At 37.7% G+C, this 15419-nt stretch overlaps 2 protein-coding genes across 5 annotated transcripts in view; one reads left to right on the top strand and one right to left on the bottom strand.

The window, feature by feature from the left end:
- The window catches only part of Xpo5 (exportin 5), a 47588-nt gene extending 42224 nt beyond the window's left edge, over positions 1-5364 (bottom strand). Inside the window, exons 1-5 of one of the 2 annotated variants that reach the window (XM_015487787.2) lie at positions 5084-5364; positions 3628-3749; positions 2443-2515; positions 784-921; positions 488-670 (exon numbers count right to left, since the gene is read on the bottom strand). In XM_015487787.2, the coding sequence (XP_015343273.1) occupies positions 488-670; positions 784-921; positions 2443-2515; positions 3628-3749; positions 5084-5188 (621 nt within the window). In that variant the 5' untranslated portion in view covers positions 5189-5364. The remainder of the gene's footprint in view (positions 1-487; positions 671-783; positions 922-2442; positions 2516-3627; positions 3750-5083) is intronic. The other variant, XM_048805355.1, reaches the window with a different exon arrangement.
- A 108-nt stretch (positions 5365-5472) lies between these two features.
- Polh (DNA polymerase eta) overlaps positions 5473-15419 on the top strand; it is a 33162-nt gene continuing 23215 nt past the window's right edge. Inside the window, exons 1-4 of one of the 3 annotated variants that reach the window (XM_048805356.1) lie at positions 5473-5681; positions 10026-10167; positions 10671-10805; positions 13638-13855. In XM_048805356.1, the coding sequence (XP_048661313.1) occupies positions 10031-10167; positions 10671-10805; positions 13638-13855 (490 nt within the window). In that variant the 5' untranslated portion in view covers positions 5473-5681; positions 10026-10030. Of the gene's footprint in view, positions 5682-5761; positions 5922-10024; positions 10168-10670; positions 10806-13637; positions 13856-15419 lie in introns of those variants that run through there. The other 2 variants (XM_015487790.2, XM_015487792.2) reach the window with 2 other exon arrangements.

A 15419-nucleotide genomic window follows, 5' to 3' on the forward strand; every position in this document is an offset into this window, starting at 1 on the left:
ACTAACTTTCAAACTGCCTTCTTCTGAAAGGTGTCTCCTAAAGACAATGGTCAGAAAGACAGTGTCTGGCTTACCTTTTTCTGCAGAATAGCCTCCTCAGGAAGTACAAAATGCCAAGGATCATGTGGTAAAGATTAATGAATGTGACAATTGAAACCAGGATGAAATAGGACACTGCAATTTAACAGGATACTATATCTTGACCGATCAGAAATCTGGGTTTTCAAATATTAAATATTAACCTTTATGTTTATGCTGCTTTAAGAATTTTCTTACTATATAAAAGGTACTACTTTTTCTAGTAGATATGGAAACTCCACTGAGTCGATTTTTGAGAAAATTTGTTCTACTTTCTCCTGTTATCCAGTTTTTTGCCCATGAAATGTCCTTTCCTTTTGCTGAACTAGACACCCTAGTAACTTGCCTAAAGAGAATTTTAATCAATAAAAGGGAAAATAGGACTAATGTAGGGTGGAAAATTCCTTACCATTTGCTGGTATTTATTTACATTTTCCTGAAGTGTGTTAAGTAGAAAACTGAAGATCCTTTCCATTTTCTGGGTTAATGTTTGCTGGATATCCCTTCTTCTTTGAGGAGGAAGTGTCTGAAAGGTCACTACATCCTCTGCCAGTCTCAAAAGGATAAACATCACTAATTCTGTTTGTGTTTCCTATACCAACAGAAATAAGGTAGTTAAAACTAAAGCACCTTATTCAATATAGGTATGCCCAAAGGCTATTTCCAAGACCAAGCATGCAGAGCTGACACAGCTGCACTCCTTACCCCTAGTCTAGAGAGAGTCTCCAACTCCATTAGCATGTCAGGCCAGTGCTGTGGCCACTCTCGTTTGATCATCTCTACCATAATTCGAGACAGAACATCTTTAATGTGATTCTCCTCTTCCAAAATGTTCAATGTTCCCTGAAAAAAGATAAGAGATACTAAGAGGTTTGCAAGACCGAATTCTAGTCAAAAAACAAAAGCAAAACCAAAACAAAACTGGGCCATGACAGTATACAAAACCCATCAACAGGTCTGTTTTAAAATTAAACAGAACCAACAAATCTGTTCTCCATTGTCTGAGTCATTTGTCCTTCATTTTCACCCATCATTCTTCCCATTTAAACTTAAGTGTGGGTTGCATTAGCTAATAAGGTGGCTGTCACAGGACCAAGAAAACATCACTGTTCTAAGGAAAGTCACAAGTTGCTTCATTTTTTAATGAGGGTCAGGGTGGAAGAGTTTAGAAATAAGGTGTATACTGAGAGGTTGATAAAAATGGGAGGGGATGGAAGAGCAATTGACTGTTTTTCCCATAATCCTAGTTTTAGAAAATATAGAAAAATTATTATTGGTATGAAGTTTGATGTCAAAACTAATGAATTATGACTCTGTCTCCCCAGAATGAACAAAATAGCTGAATTAATTCATGTTTTGTTTTGTTTTTTAGTACTGGGGATTAAACCAGGGATGATCTACCACTGAGCTATATTGCCAGCCTTTTTAGTTTTATTTTTTATTTTGAGATGGGGTCTAGCTAAGTTGCCGAAGTTGGACTTAAACTTGCAATCCTACCGCCTACTTCAGTGAGTGGGATTTTAGGTGTATGCCTCCACACCGGTCTAAATTCAAAAATTTGAAGGACATTTTTTTCCCCATTAATGTCATAAAAGGGGAGGGGTAGGAATTATTTCATACCCTTTGTTTAAAACAAAGAAAAAGCTGGGCATGATGCTACACACCCATAATTCCAGTGATGCAAGAAGCTGAGGCAGGAGGATCACAACTTTGAGGCCAGCCTCAGCAACTTAGTTAAGACCCTCAACAAGTTAGCAAGACCCTGTCTCAAAACAAAAAATATAAAAAAACAACTGGGAATGTAGCTCAGCAGTTCAAATGCCCCTGGACCCAAATCCCCAGTACCATAAACCCCCACACCAAAAAAAAAAAAAAAAGAATAAAAAAAAAAGAAAAAGAATAAAAGGCTATGGGGCTGGGGTTGTAGCTCAGTGGTAGAGCGCTCACCTAGCATGTGTGAGGTGCTGGGTTCGATCCTCAGCACTACATAAAAATAAAAAAATAAAATAAAGGTATTGGGTTTAACTACAACTATTTTGAAACAAATTCTATCTACATGTTTTTCATCACTAGTATCACATCATCGTTGAATTTGGATGAAAGGAAACAAAGTAGAGAGTGTTTCAGTACCTCTTAGATTTAACATTATTCATCCATTTGTTTATCTTCTTTGCTTTGTCTTTATAATTTTAAAAAAGAAGTCAAAATTAGGGTGATTAATTAAATCTAGTAAGATAAATGTGATGAATTACCATTTTTGTGATGCCTGCAGGTAATCGTTAACATTCTACTATTTGAACCAGTAAATTTTTATATGAACATTGTGTGAAAGAAATTACGTTATCCCACCCATCCCTTCCTTACATTTGCGATCAGCTCCATGACACTGTTCTTCAGATAGACCTTCTCTAATCGAGACATGCTGTTCCACCGAAACCTGGCCACCAAAATGCATAAAATAAACAGAACCTTGTTAGGAGTCTTCACAAAATAACTTTGATTCCTGCATTCAATTATGCTGGAGATTTCATCAAATTTTATTTTGATTTTGTGTCCTTCAGAGAATGGACAAAAACAGCCCACAATTAACCAAAATAAAATAGAAAAAGTCTTGGGAAAAGGTTTTACTCATGCTGTGGTCCATTAATTAGAATCCTAACAGGATGTGTGCCACAAATTAGCTTTTTCCCATGATTTTATTGATAGGCCAAAAGAAATTATCCATCTAGAGCAACTCTAACAAAATATTTGCTTCTCAGAAAATATAATTTTGAGCTTGGCATGGTGGTGAATGCCTGTAATCCCTGTGGTTTGGGAGGCTGAGGTAGGAGGACAGCAAGTTCAAAACCAGCCTCAGCAACTTAGCAAGGCCCTAAGCAATTCAGAAAGACCCTGTCTGTAAATACAATACAAAAAAAAGGCTGGGGATGTGGTTCAGTGGTTAAGTTTCCCTGGGTCAATTCACAATAACTGCCTCCCCACAAAAGAAAATATAATCTTGATATTACTACTTCTCTTATGTTGGTTTACAAATTTATAGTACAATTTCAGAAACTGGCTAAGTCTTAAAAGCTAACTCTTCACATAGGTGTTGAAGGTAGGAGACACAAGTTAGGAGAGAGGTTTTCGGTTATCCTCATACAATCCTATTTTGCATGTGCCAAAGTAAACAAATTAACAAATGAATGAATGACCAAAAAAAGACATTGTCTAATCAGAGATTTATTTACCTACCTACTGAATTATTCTACAAAGGCCTTGAGATCTGCTAGCATATACTAAGAGTTCAATAAATGTGGACAAATGGAGTAGTAGCTATCAACTACTGCTTGTTGAATGCTTTGTATGTACCACACCTTTTACACAGATGAAGAAACTCAAGAGGAAAAAGGTTAAAAGTCCTAAATGAGTGCTCCTGGGAGGTCCTGGGAATATTGTGGCAATCATTCTTTTCTTCCTGGGGATTGCTCTTTTCTACTGTCTAAAAAGCATCTCTATAGTATAAGAAAGACTTGCTTTCTCAGACTTTAAGGACCAAGAGCTCCTTACTTGACAACATGTTCCAGGATTTGAAGACCAAAATGTCTGATGATGGCAATTTGTGTTTTCTCAGCCAACCTCAAGCCACAGGGGACACAGATAGGGCACTTTTCTTTAAATTCTTCACAAAACTGAAAGAAGAAAAGTTAGTATTTCTTTTGGGAGGTCAAAGAGGATAGGGACCAAAAAATATTAAAAACTCCAAAATTAGCTGCTTTTTAAAGTTGCAAAAACCTATATAGATATCATACTAAAAGAATAAACTAGATTGATATTATATTAATAAAGAACTGGTAAAACATTCCTTCTACTTTGATGGTTCTAGATTTGCCATGCTGTGGTCAACAGTAGCCTAAGTCGGAAAAGAAACTACCTAAAGGGATAAAAAATTGTTAAGAGATACACTCTTAGGGACAGAACGACAATTTCTAGAATTTGCTTTAAAAACTTGGGGTGGAGGGAGGTATAAAGAGAAGGGTGTCAAAATCCATATCCCAGCTGAATTAGATGATAGGCACATAAAGATCACTATAGTATTCTAATTTTATGTCTATTAAAATATTTCCTAATAAAAAACAAAACTCAAATAATTCTGATTCCAAACCCTGTGGCATACATATAGTAAAGTTTCCTCCAAGGGGCGCTCATTCTGTGAAGTTATATGATCTAAAACATGTATGAGTACTTTCTCCTAAACAGTCATTTCTCACAGCTTACATACATTGTTTAATGGAGCTCTATTGTATTAGCATCACCATTTGTGTCAGCTTCCAAATTGCAACACTTGAATCAGTCTCCTGAGCAGAGCATCCGGATCTCAAGAAAACTGCTTTCAGGAAACCAAAAAGGCCTTGTAAAAATGCAAAGCAAGTGGTAGAAGTTCATCTTTGCGCAAAACAGCCTATGAATACCACACACTAGAAAACATGGGAGGACTGTGAGAATAAGACCAGAAATGCCCAACACAGATGAGACAGTGAGATAAATGTAAGGCTCTAATATAAGTAAAGGGCTTTCGGGGAGACTGGCGGTCGATTAGGAAAGGTCAGGTGAGCGGGTTAGCAGGAAGACCATAAAGATTGAAGGTGGCGTGGGGGCGGAATCTGCACGTGCGCCTCGGGAAAGCCAGGGATATGGGGATTGAAGGTTGAAAATGAGGGTAGTCCGTGGCGAAGGAGTCCTGGTGCATCAAGAGTAAAAAGTGAGGAAGGAAGAAGACAAGGACAGTGAGTCGTGGAGGCTGGGATAAGAAGCGACTAGAGAGTCCGGGGCGCAGGGCAAGCGCGCGAGTGCAGAAGCGGGGGTGGAAGACCTGAGCTGGGCCGTGAGGGGAAGGCCCTCGGGAGTTGGAAGGGAGTTCCAGAGGCCTGGTGGGCGGGAAACGACCTGATTTAGGGGCCGCACCGGGGCGGCCAGTCTAGGGGAGGGTCTCAGGGCGGGCCCAGGACGCTGGGACCCCAGCTACCTTGAGGGCTTCCAGCCGGTAGCGCTGGGTGGAGCTGGGGTCCATCATGACGGTCACCGCTTTCACCAGCTGCTCGCACAGAGCGTTCACTTGATCCATCGCCATGGCTAACGCCACGCGCCGCGAGCGCACACTACGGCCGTCACGGGAGCACGAGGCACGGACCGCTCCCTTCTCGGGACCACACGTTGGAACCGGGCCGCGGCGGGTTGGGAGGGTGGGAAGCGGGAGGAGGAACGTGAGCAGCAGAATGTACAGCCGGGGAGGACCAGGCGCTGCGCACGCGCCCGATCTGCCACTGCGCACGCGCCCACGGAAGTGGCGGCTCTCTTGTGACTGTTGCTCCTGGGGGGTGGAGCGAGAGACGGAAGGACCCGGCTGCGCAGGCGCCTCAACGGTCCCTTGAGTCGCGCGCGCTGTAGGACTTTAGTCGGCTGGGTTAGCAAACTAGCGCGAAGCCCATTGGGAGGTTCTTTGGGATTTCTGCTCCTATTCTTCATCGTCACGGGGAATAAATCGCGAAACCTACTGGCCTGCTCAAGACCTCTTCGTTTTCCATCCAGGGGACACTGATCTCCCCCAACCGCGGCTTCCGTTGGCAAGTTTTTTTTTGTTTTTTTTGGTACCGGGGATTGAACTCATTGTACTCGACCACTGAGCCACATCCCCAGCCCTATTTTATATTTTATTTAGAGACAGGTACTGAGCTGCTTAGCACCTCGCCATTACTGAGGCTGGCTTTGAAGTCGCGATTCTGTCTCAGCCTCCCGAACTGCTGGGATTATAGGCGTGTTTCTCCGCGTCCGACCCGTTGGCAGTTTTGCCAGGTGTCGCCTTGGTAAGAATATTTAGAACCGTGCGGTGTCGATGTTCAGATTTTTCACATTGCTTTGGCTATTGGTTTTATGATTTGACTGATGACTCATTGCCCTGAAATTATGTGAAAAAGAAAACATGCCAACTGAGAGAAAAGACCGCGAGATTGCCTCTAAGGAGATTTTTTTGTAGGAAAAAAATGATACTTTCCCGTATGCCTCTTAAATCTTCCCCTTCATTTGAGCTCTTTTCCTGGGTGTGTTACTACTCGATCAGCTACAAACTTGTTTTATGTAGATTGGGATAAATCAAGACAGTAAAAGATTGAATATTCCTGCAGTTTGGTAATTTGCCGAATGCTGTATCTTATTTCAAAGTAGTATAATCCTTATCTGAAAGCAGGGTTTTGCTAGAATTGTGTTCATTTCCATCTCTGCAAAACTCTTGCTTTTTTCAGTAAATACGTAAATTAGAAACCTCTATTGATTTATTATCTGTCAGTCTGAATATTTTTGTGTGTGTGATTTTTGTGCTTGGCAAATGTTTGCTGTCCTTTAAATCACTGCTTCTTCTTTCACTTTTGGTACTTGTATTTAATATGGTGCTTACCCTGCATAGTCGTTGTCCTTTGTGACAATGCATTCACTATTTTCTGGCGTTATCTGTTTTAGTACTGCAGAAAAGCCACTTAAGAAGAAAGGAATTTCTGGCATGTTGTGGTTTTTAACTTATGAATGTTTAAACTATCACATTCTGTCTGTTTTAGGCGAGTGGTAGATTGGAATTTACAAGTTATTCCTTGAATATTCTGATTTTCTTAAATATGTGTTTTCTTTCCACTAGCCATCCAGTTTTGTAGTTGCATGGTACCTTTTTTCAAGGTGAAGATTAATTTTTTTTATTCTAATTAGTTATACATGTCAGTAGAATGCGCTTTGATACATCATATGTAGATGCAATATAATTTCTCATTCTTCTGGTTGTATGTGATGTAGAAGCCCACTTGTGATATAGTTATAAATACACATAGGGTAACAAGTCTGACTCATTCTACTATCCTTCCTACCTCCATACCCCCTCCCTCCCTTCACTCTCCTCTACCTAATCTAAAGTAACTCTATTCTTCCCCAGCCCCCCTACCCCTTATTGTGAATTAGCATCCCATATCAGAGAAAACATTCAGTCTTTGTTTGGATTGGCTTATTTTGCTAAGCATGATATTCTCCAGCTCCATCCATTTACTGGCAAATGGCCTAAATTTATTCTTCTTTAAGGCTGAGTAATATTCCATGTATATATGAATCTCACATTTTTCTTCATCCATTCATCTGTTGAAGCACACATAGATTGGTTCCATAGTTTTGCTATTGTGAATTGAGCTGCTATATACAGTGATGTGACTGAATTGCTGTAATATGCTGATTTTAAGTCCTTTGGGTATAAACCTGGGAGGGAGATAGCTGGGTCAAATCTTGGTTCCATTCCAAGTTTTTTTGAGGCATCTCCATGCTTCTTTCCATAATGGGTTGCACCATTTTGCAGTCCCACCAGCAATGTATGAATGTACCTTTTCTCCTACATCCTTGTCAACATTTATTGTTACTTGTGTTCTTGATAATTGCCATTCTGACTGGGATGAGATGAAATCTTAGAGGAGTTTTGATTTGCATTTCTCTAATTGCTAAAGATGTTGAACAATTTTTCATATATTTGTTGATCGATTGCATTCTTTGAAATGTGTATTGAGTTCTTTTGCCCATTTTTTGATTGGGTTACTTGTTTTTTTGTGTTTTTTGAGTTCTTTATATATCTTAGAGATTAATGCTCTATCGGAGGTGCATGTGGTAAAGATTTTGTCCCATTCTGTAGGCTCTCTATTCACGTGATTCATTGTTAATTTTTAAAAACCTTTTTAGAATACAGTTGGGTGCTTACTCAACTGTATAACCTGTTTCTTATATTTAAATCATGCTTTTCTGGTGTTTCCGTAAGTACCTTATTTACATTAGACTATTTGTTCCCAGCTCTGCTGTATATTAGAATTATCTGTAGGGCTTTTAAAAATCATGATTCCTAAATCGTATCTATACTAATTACATTAGGATGTCTAGTAGTCAAGAGTGTCAGATTTGAGAATATTTAAAAGGTTCCCAGGTGATTCCAATATAAGCAAAATTTGGGAGCTGCAGATGATGTTCCTTCTACTAATATTGCTAACAACATTAAATAAACAGTTAAATAACATTAGTATTCACTCTTTTTTTAAAAAAAAATTTTTTTATTAGTTATTGATGGTCCTTTACTTGTTTATATGTGGTGCTGATAATTGAACCCGGTGCCTCACACATGCTAGGCAAGTGCTCTACCACTGAGCCACAACCCCAGCTCCTAATGTCCACTCTTAAATATGTAAAGTTATTTTTCTACTACTCATACCTTTGTCTGTCCATGAAGTGTGGTCAAAAATTTGCATGAATAGAAAAATCATCATTAGAACACTACAAAGTAATTGTCGTAGGTGGGATCCACTGATAGTTTGCTCAGTGGTTGAAAGTGTAAAGAAAAATAGAATATTTACATGGTATCAAAGTATCTTCTTCCAAGATAGTTATTAGTTACAAAAGGAAAAATAGTAACTTTACAGGAGAAACTTGATGTACACCATCTTATCATGGTTAACATCACCAGTAAGAAGATATATTGACAGCATAACCTCTCTTCCATGTGATGCACTGAGAAAAGATCATCGCTTTTTGATATTCTTGCCAAAAATGCATAATCTCAATCATGAGAAAATGTTAGACAAACACAAATTGACATTCTCAAAACAACTAGCCAGCTAAATGCACTGTAAGATCTATATTGCATCCTGGAACAACAACAACAACAAAAAGACATTGGTAGAAATACCAGTGAAATCCAAATAAGTACATAGTTGAGTTAGTGTTTTTACTTTTCATTTTGAGACAGGGCCTCACTAAATTGTCTAGGCTGGCCTCCAATTTGTGATCCTCCTACCTCAGCCTTCCCAGTAGCTGGTATTACAGGTGTGTGCCACTGTGTTCAGCTGAGTTGGTGGTTAAGTAGTGTTCGTTTTTTAATTTTGATAATAGTGCTAAGTAAAATGTTGACACTAGGGGAAACAGTGTGGAAGAACCCTACTATTTTTGCACATTTCTGTAAGTCTAAAAGTATTTTGAAATAAAAACTTTAAAAATTTACACGAACGCTATGATGTTATACAGTTGTCCCTCAGTATCCACAAGAGGATTGATTCCAAGACATGCTCCCTCTCCATTCCTTGGCCAGGATACCAAAATCTACTGATGCTAGAGATTGGACCCATGGTCTGGAGAATACTAGGCAAATGCTCTTACCCACTGAGCAACACCCCGAATCCCTCCCAAATACTTTAAATCATCTCTAGATTCCTTATAATCCCTAACACAATGTAAGTATTGTACCATAATGCTTAGAGAATTATAGGAATAAAGTTTGTACATGTTCACTACACATTTTTTTCCCCAGAGTATTGGCTGATGTGGGACACTCAAGATATTGAGGACTGGCTATATATACATGTTCTCCTTTTCTTTTCCCTAAACTTACACTTCAGATCTGTCTGTCAACTAGATCACTGTTGCCTTTTTTCTTAAGTGATATATACTATGGTTTTAATTTGCATTTCCCCAGGACTAAGGATGCTAAGGCCATTTTTATGCATCTATTGGCTATTTGTGTCTTGGTGAAATGTTCAGTGAAATGTTTTGAAGAAGAGTGTTTTTAAAGCTTTTACTATTACTTTCATAAAATTGTACTAATTGATTCTCATGCCAGCAATATATGAAAATGCATTTCCTTTTTTCTAATTCCCATGCCTCCTGTGCCTATTCCTATTAAATTTTTAATCATTCTTGCTTGTGATCATGAAGTATTTTTCCCTGTTTTTTTTCTTAGAATAACTGTAGTGACTTATGAAGCTTATGCATTTGGGGTCACTAGAAACATGGGCAGATGATACTAAACATGTAGGTAGATGGATGGTAACTTACCAATAAAGGAATGGAAATATAGTTTGCCCTGACATTTTAGACATCTTTCTGTTCATAAATCGTTGTCTTACAGAAAAAAATGACTACAGGACAGGATCGAGTGGTTGCTCTGGTGGACATGGACTGTTTTTTTGTTCAAGTGGAGCAGCGACAAAATCCTCATTTAAGGAATAAACCCTGTGCAGTCGTACAGTACAAATCATGGAAAGGTGGTGGGTATGTATCATTGTTACTTTTTTCTTTTTCTTTTTTAAATTTTTTTTTAGTTGTAGTTGGACACAATACAATTATTTTATTTGTTTATTTTTATGTGGTGCTGAGGATCGAGCCCAGCATCTTGTACATGCTAGGTGAGCGCTCAACCACTGAGCCACAACCCCAGCCCCTTGTTAACTATTTTTTTTAAAATATTTATTTTTTTAATTGTAGTTGGATACAATACCTTTATTTCACTTATTATTTTTTATGTACTGCTCAGCCTCAGCCCCAGCCCCTTGTTACTGGTTTTTAATCTATAGACATATAACAGTGCTGTGATAGGTCTTATTTTTGAGGTTTCTGAACTGCTATGTTTGGTGAATGAGTGGTGGCACCTGTAATCAAAACATTTCTTCTAATTTTATGTATTCATAGTGTATTCCTGTTAAGTGTCATTGTTTTTGCTTGTGATCATATAATTTTTTTTTTGTTTCCTCTTTTTTTTTTTTTTTTAACCTTAGAATAATTGCAGTGAGTTATGAAGCTCGTGCATTTGGGGTTACTAGAAACATGTGGGCAGATGATGCTAAGAAGTTATGTCCAGATCTTCTACTGGCACAAGTTCGTGAGTCCCGTGGGAAAGCTAACCTTACCAAGTAAGAAAAAAGGTTGTTTAAAGGGACATAGAGGAATTGGAAATAATATTTCAGGATGGTTAGAACTGGTGTGTGTCCCCCCTCCCCGCACCCTGTACTGTAGATTGAACCCAGTGGCACTGTACCATGAGCTATATCCCCAGCCCTTTTTATTTTTTGAGACAGAGTCTCCCTAAGTTCTTTAGGCTGGCCTCAAACTTGTGATCTTTCTGCCTCAGGTTTCCAAATCTCTGAGATTATGGATGTGAGCCACTGCACCCAACTTGTGTTTAAATTTGTTTTGTGTAAATAACATCTGAAAAAGTTTCCTGTGGTTAGCATCTTGTCTCTGAATGAAAATAGATTTTGATATTGTATATTATTAATAGGTCAGAACCATTATTACTTAAAATAGTTGCTGTCTTTTGATACCCATTTCATTCCTTTAATTATTTAAAAACTGGTTATTATAATTAAAACTTACTACCAATTCCTATATTATTGGCCAAAAGTCCAAAGTGTTTGAAGTGATTAGCAGGCCTATAAACCTAATAGCTTTTCCAAGAAAGGCTGGGTCAGACTTGATATTTTAGTGCAATTTCTAGAATTGTTGAGTTTTTTTTATGATTATTACTTGCCAGAAAACCAACTGAAAGGAGACTACTATCTTGTTGTTGATATATATATATATATATATTTACATATTTTAGTTGTTGATAGATCTTTTATTTACATGTGCTGAGACCCGAACCCAGTGCTTCACACATGCCAGGCAAATGCAGTACCACTGAGCCACAGCCCTAGTCCCACTATCTTGTTTTTTAATTGAGCTATCTTTCCCAGAGTTTAGACCTTTAGCCTAAACAAGGGACGTGTATGAGGGTTAGGCCCAAGCCCCAACTATTATAATAATCTTAATAACTAATAGATATTGAATATTTTTCATATTCCAGGCACTGCGTTAAGTTCTTTATAGGTGAAATCTCTTTTAAATTTCATTTATAAGGTAGGCACTAGTATTACTTTGTGTTGATAGGTAAGGGATCAGGTTTAGAGAAGTTAAATAATTTAAGTTCACATACATAAGTAGAAGATTGAGGGTTCACATCTATTATTTCAAGTTTTAGTAACCACATTCTCACAGTATATTATAGTTATTGTACAACATGATATAGATAGGGATCATACTCTGACTTGGAACCTGACATATTCTGAATTCACCTATGAATTAGAAGTCTGAAGGTAGAATCGCCTGCTAACCCCACCACATTCACATCAGAGTTATTGCCTGAAAAGAAGAATGATTTGATTGAAGAGTAGTACTTTAACACTACAGCAGAATTAATTCAGCTAAAGCTATTAAAGTACATTGAATAGAATTTTATGCTGATGTACAAAGTGTAATTTCCTTGAAATATGTATTGTTGACTTCAAAGTGTAATTTGGAAAAGCCACATTCTACCAAATTTAAATGTGATCATTTACTTTTGAAATTTATCAAGTAATGAAAAATGGCCAATTTAAAAGTTTAGGAGAAAGATCTGTACAGATCAGAGAGTTAATAACAACTGAAATTTTAAAAATATTTTGATTTGTTGTGTGGTACTGGAGATTAAACCCAAGAGTGTTCTACTGCTTAATTATATTCCCCCAGCCTTTATGATGTATATTTTTTTTCCTTTTAGTACTGGGGATTGAACCATTGAGCAATATCCCCATATTCCCCAGTCCTTTCTTTTTTTGTGGTGGGGTAGTTACCAGGGAATTGAACTCAGGGACACTGACCACTGAACCACATCCCCAGCCTTATTTTGTATTTTACTTAGAGACAAGGTCTCACTGAGATGTTTTGTGCCTCAGCCTCCTGAGTTACTGGGATTACAGGCATTCACCACTGTGCCTGCTCCTTTCTTAGAGACAGGGTCTTGCTGAGTTTCTGAGGCTGGCCTTGAACTTGCAATTCTCCAGCCTCAACCTCTTGAGTTGCTGGGATTACAAGTGTGTTCCACTATACCCAGCTGCTTATGGTTTAAATAGAAGATATATGATGAATTTGGTATCCCCTTTGGAAGGTTGTCTGTCTCCCAGATGCATCACCAGATTCAAGGCACTTACCTTCAACTTGATAATTTGAATGTTAGTATTTGCAGAAGTGATTTTATTAGAATGTGTGTATAGTGATGAGCAACTGCATTGACTGAAATAAAAGTCTGTATGTTAGTTTATTTAATTTTTAGTTAGAAATGCTATCCTAAGAAGGACCAGCTACTCTAGTATGTTCAGTTTAATTTTCCCTGTAGGTTACCTCTTATTTGAAGACAGAATTAGAAGCAAAAGACTTCATGAAATATGTGAAAATAATAAAAGAAATAGATGATTGTAGTAAAATATTTTCTACTGTGAGCCATTTTTTTCCTTTTTAGAGAGATCCTTGTAATGTAGAAAAGTAAAGTACATGCTTATATATATATATACATACATATATACATATATATTTAGTTGTAGATGGACATAATACCTTTATTTGATTTATTTACTTTTATGTGGTGCTAAGGATTGAACCTAGTGCCTCACACATGCTAGGCAAGTTCTTTACCACTGAGCCACAACCCCAGCCCTAAGTTTGTGCTTTCTATCTTGGTTTGCACAAAAAAATGTTTACCTCCATGGTTCTTCTTTTTCTTTTCTTCTGTCATGCTCCTGCCATTGACCCCATTTAGTTGGGTTACTGTTTATTCTTTGTTAAGCCAGTTGTCTCTTTATTATATTCATTTTGAGAGGGAGAGGATGGGCCCTGACAGTCTCCAGGCCACTCTATTTATTGCCTACACATATGATCCTTACACTTTTTAGGTACCGGGAAGCCAGTGTTGAAGTGATGGAGGTAATGTCTCGTTTTGCTGTGATTGAACGTGCTAGCATCGATGAAGCTTATGTAGATCTGACCAGTGCTGTACAAGAGAAACTACAAAAGCTACAAGGTCATCCTATCTCAGCTGATTTGTTGCCAACCACTTACATTGAAGGTTTGCCCCAAGGCCTTACAACAACTAAAGAGACTGTTCAGAAAGGTACTTCCATAGCATCATTATTGCTTCTGCTTCCTGCCTTTGGAACCTGCTTTGCTTGGTCATGCTGATTCTTCTTGGAATGATTGAAAGGAAATCAAATATATCCTGAATGAATTACAAGGACTCGTGTGGAAGGATATACAAATTCTCCTATCTTTCCAGGTATATGCGTGTTGAGACGCTGGAAAATTACATGAAAATAAATACTTCCTTAGATACAACTAGGATGGGTTAGTGTTACTAATAGAAGGTAGAAGGCTGACTGAGCACTTCCTTCATCTTCAAGTTAATTTATATTATTATAACTTAGTTTCTTGGTTTCTTCATTTGTAAGCAGGGTGAGTTTTTGTTTTGTTTTGCCCCTTCCTTGTTACTGAGGATTGAACCCAAGAGTACTTTACCATTGAACTACCTACCCAGCCCTTTTTTATTTTATTTTGAGACACAGTCTCACTAAGTTGCTGAGGCTGACTTTGAACTTGGGATCCTCTTGCCTCAGCCTCCCAGATTGCTGGAATTATAGGTGTACACCACCGTACCTAGTCAAGGTGAGCTCTTTTAGGAGAGACCTCCAAGTATAGGAAGTTGAGCCATTCAAACTTCTAATCAATTTCTATCACTTTATCATCAGTGGTGGACTGTGCAATGTTGTTCTTGTTTTACTTTACTACTTTTCTCCTTTGTAGTGTTTACCCTGTTCCCACCCCAGTGATGTATTTGATACATCTTAGATATGTGTATACCTTAATAAATTATACAGTATCATTTTATGTATGTGCTTTTTAATTACAAGATGATATTGTACTATTATAGATTTCATTTTAAAAAATTTTTTTCTTTCAGTGGTGATTTTATTAACGTTATTCATATGGCTGTATTTATAGGTAATTGGTGGCTTTTACCTGCAGCATAATCCATGGTATGGATCCACCATGTTTACAGACCCCTCTCTCTAGTGATAATTCATTGGTTGTTCCAGAGACCCTAATGTTAGTATAATGAATGTCCTTACCCTCTTTAGACCTATGTAAAAGTTTCTCTGGGGAATGTTTGCAGGAGTGGACTAAGAAATCATAGGGTATACACATAAACCTAGTTTCACCAAGTACTGCCAGAATACTGCCCAGCATCACTGTCACAGTTTACATTCCCCTTGGCACATTACAAGAGTCCTGTTTCCCTCATATTGTCCCCAATAACTCATATTGTTTTGTTTCCTTCATATTGTTACCAGTAATGTTTAAAAATATTTGCTAAAGTGGTAACTATAAAGTGCTATTTTGTGTATTTTGTTTTGCTTTAATAAACACTTCTCTGATTACTAATTGAGTTTTGAGCATCTCTTCATGTACTTGTTAGTCAATTGAGTTGCTAATTTTGTGATTTGTTTGCTTTTTTTTATTGAATTTCCTGCCATTTATTTAGTTTTCGATTTGCAAGAGGTCCTTGTATATCCTAGTTATTAGTCTCTTGCCCATTTTTTACATTGCACATATCCTCTACCAAGTTTGTCATCCATGTATTAATTTTATTTATGCTATACTTTGTTAAAACAAAAATTTTT

Source organism: Marmota marmota, unplaced genomic scaffold (genome assembly GCF_001458135.2).
Source record: "Marmota marmota marmota unplaced genomic scaffold, marMar, whole genome shotgun sequence".
Classification (NCBI taxonomy): Eukaryota; Metazoa; Chordata; class Mammalia; order Rodentia; family Sciuridae; genus Marmota; species Marmota marmota.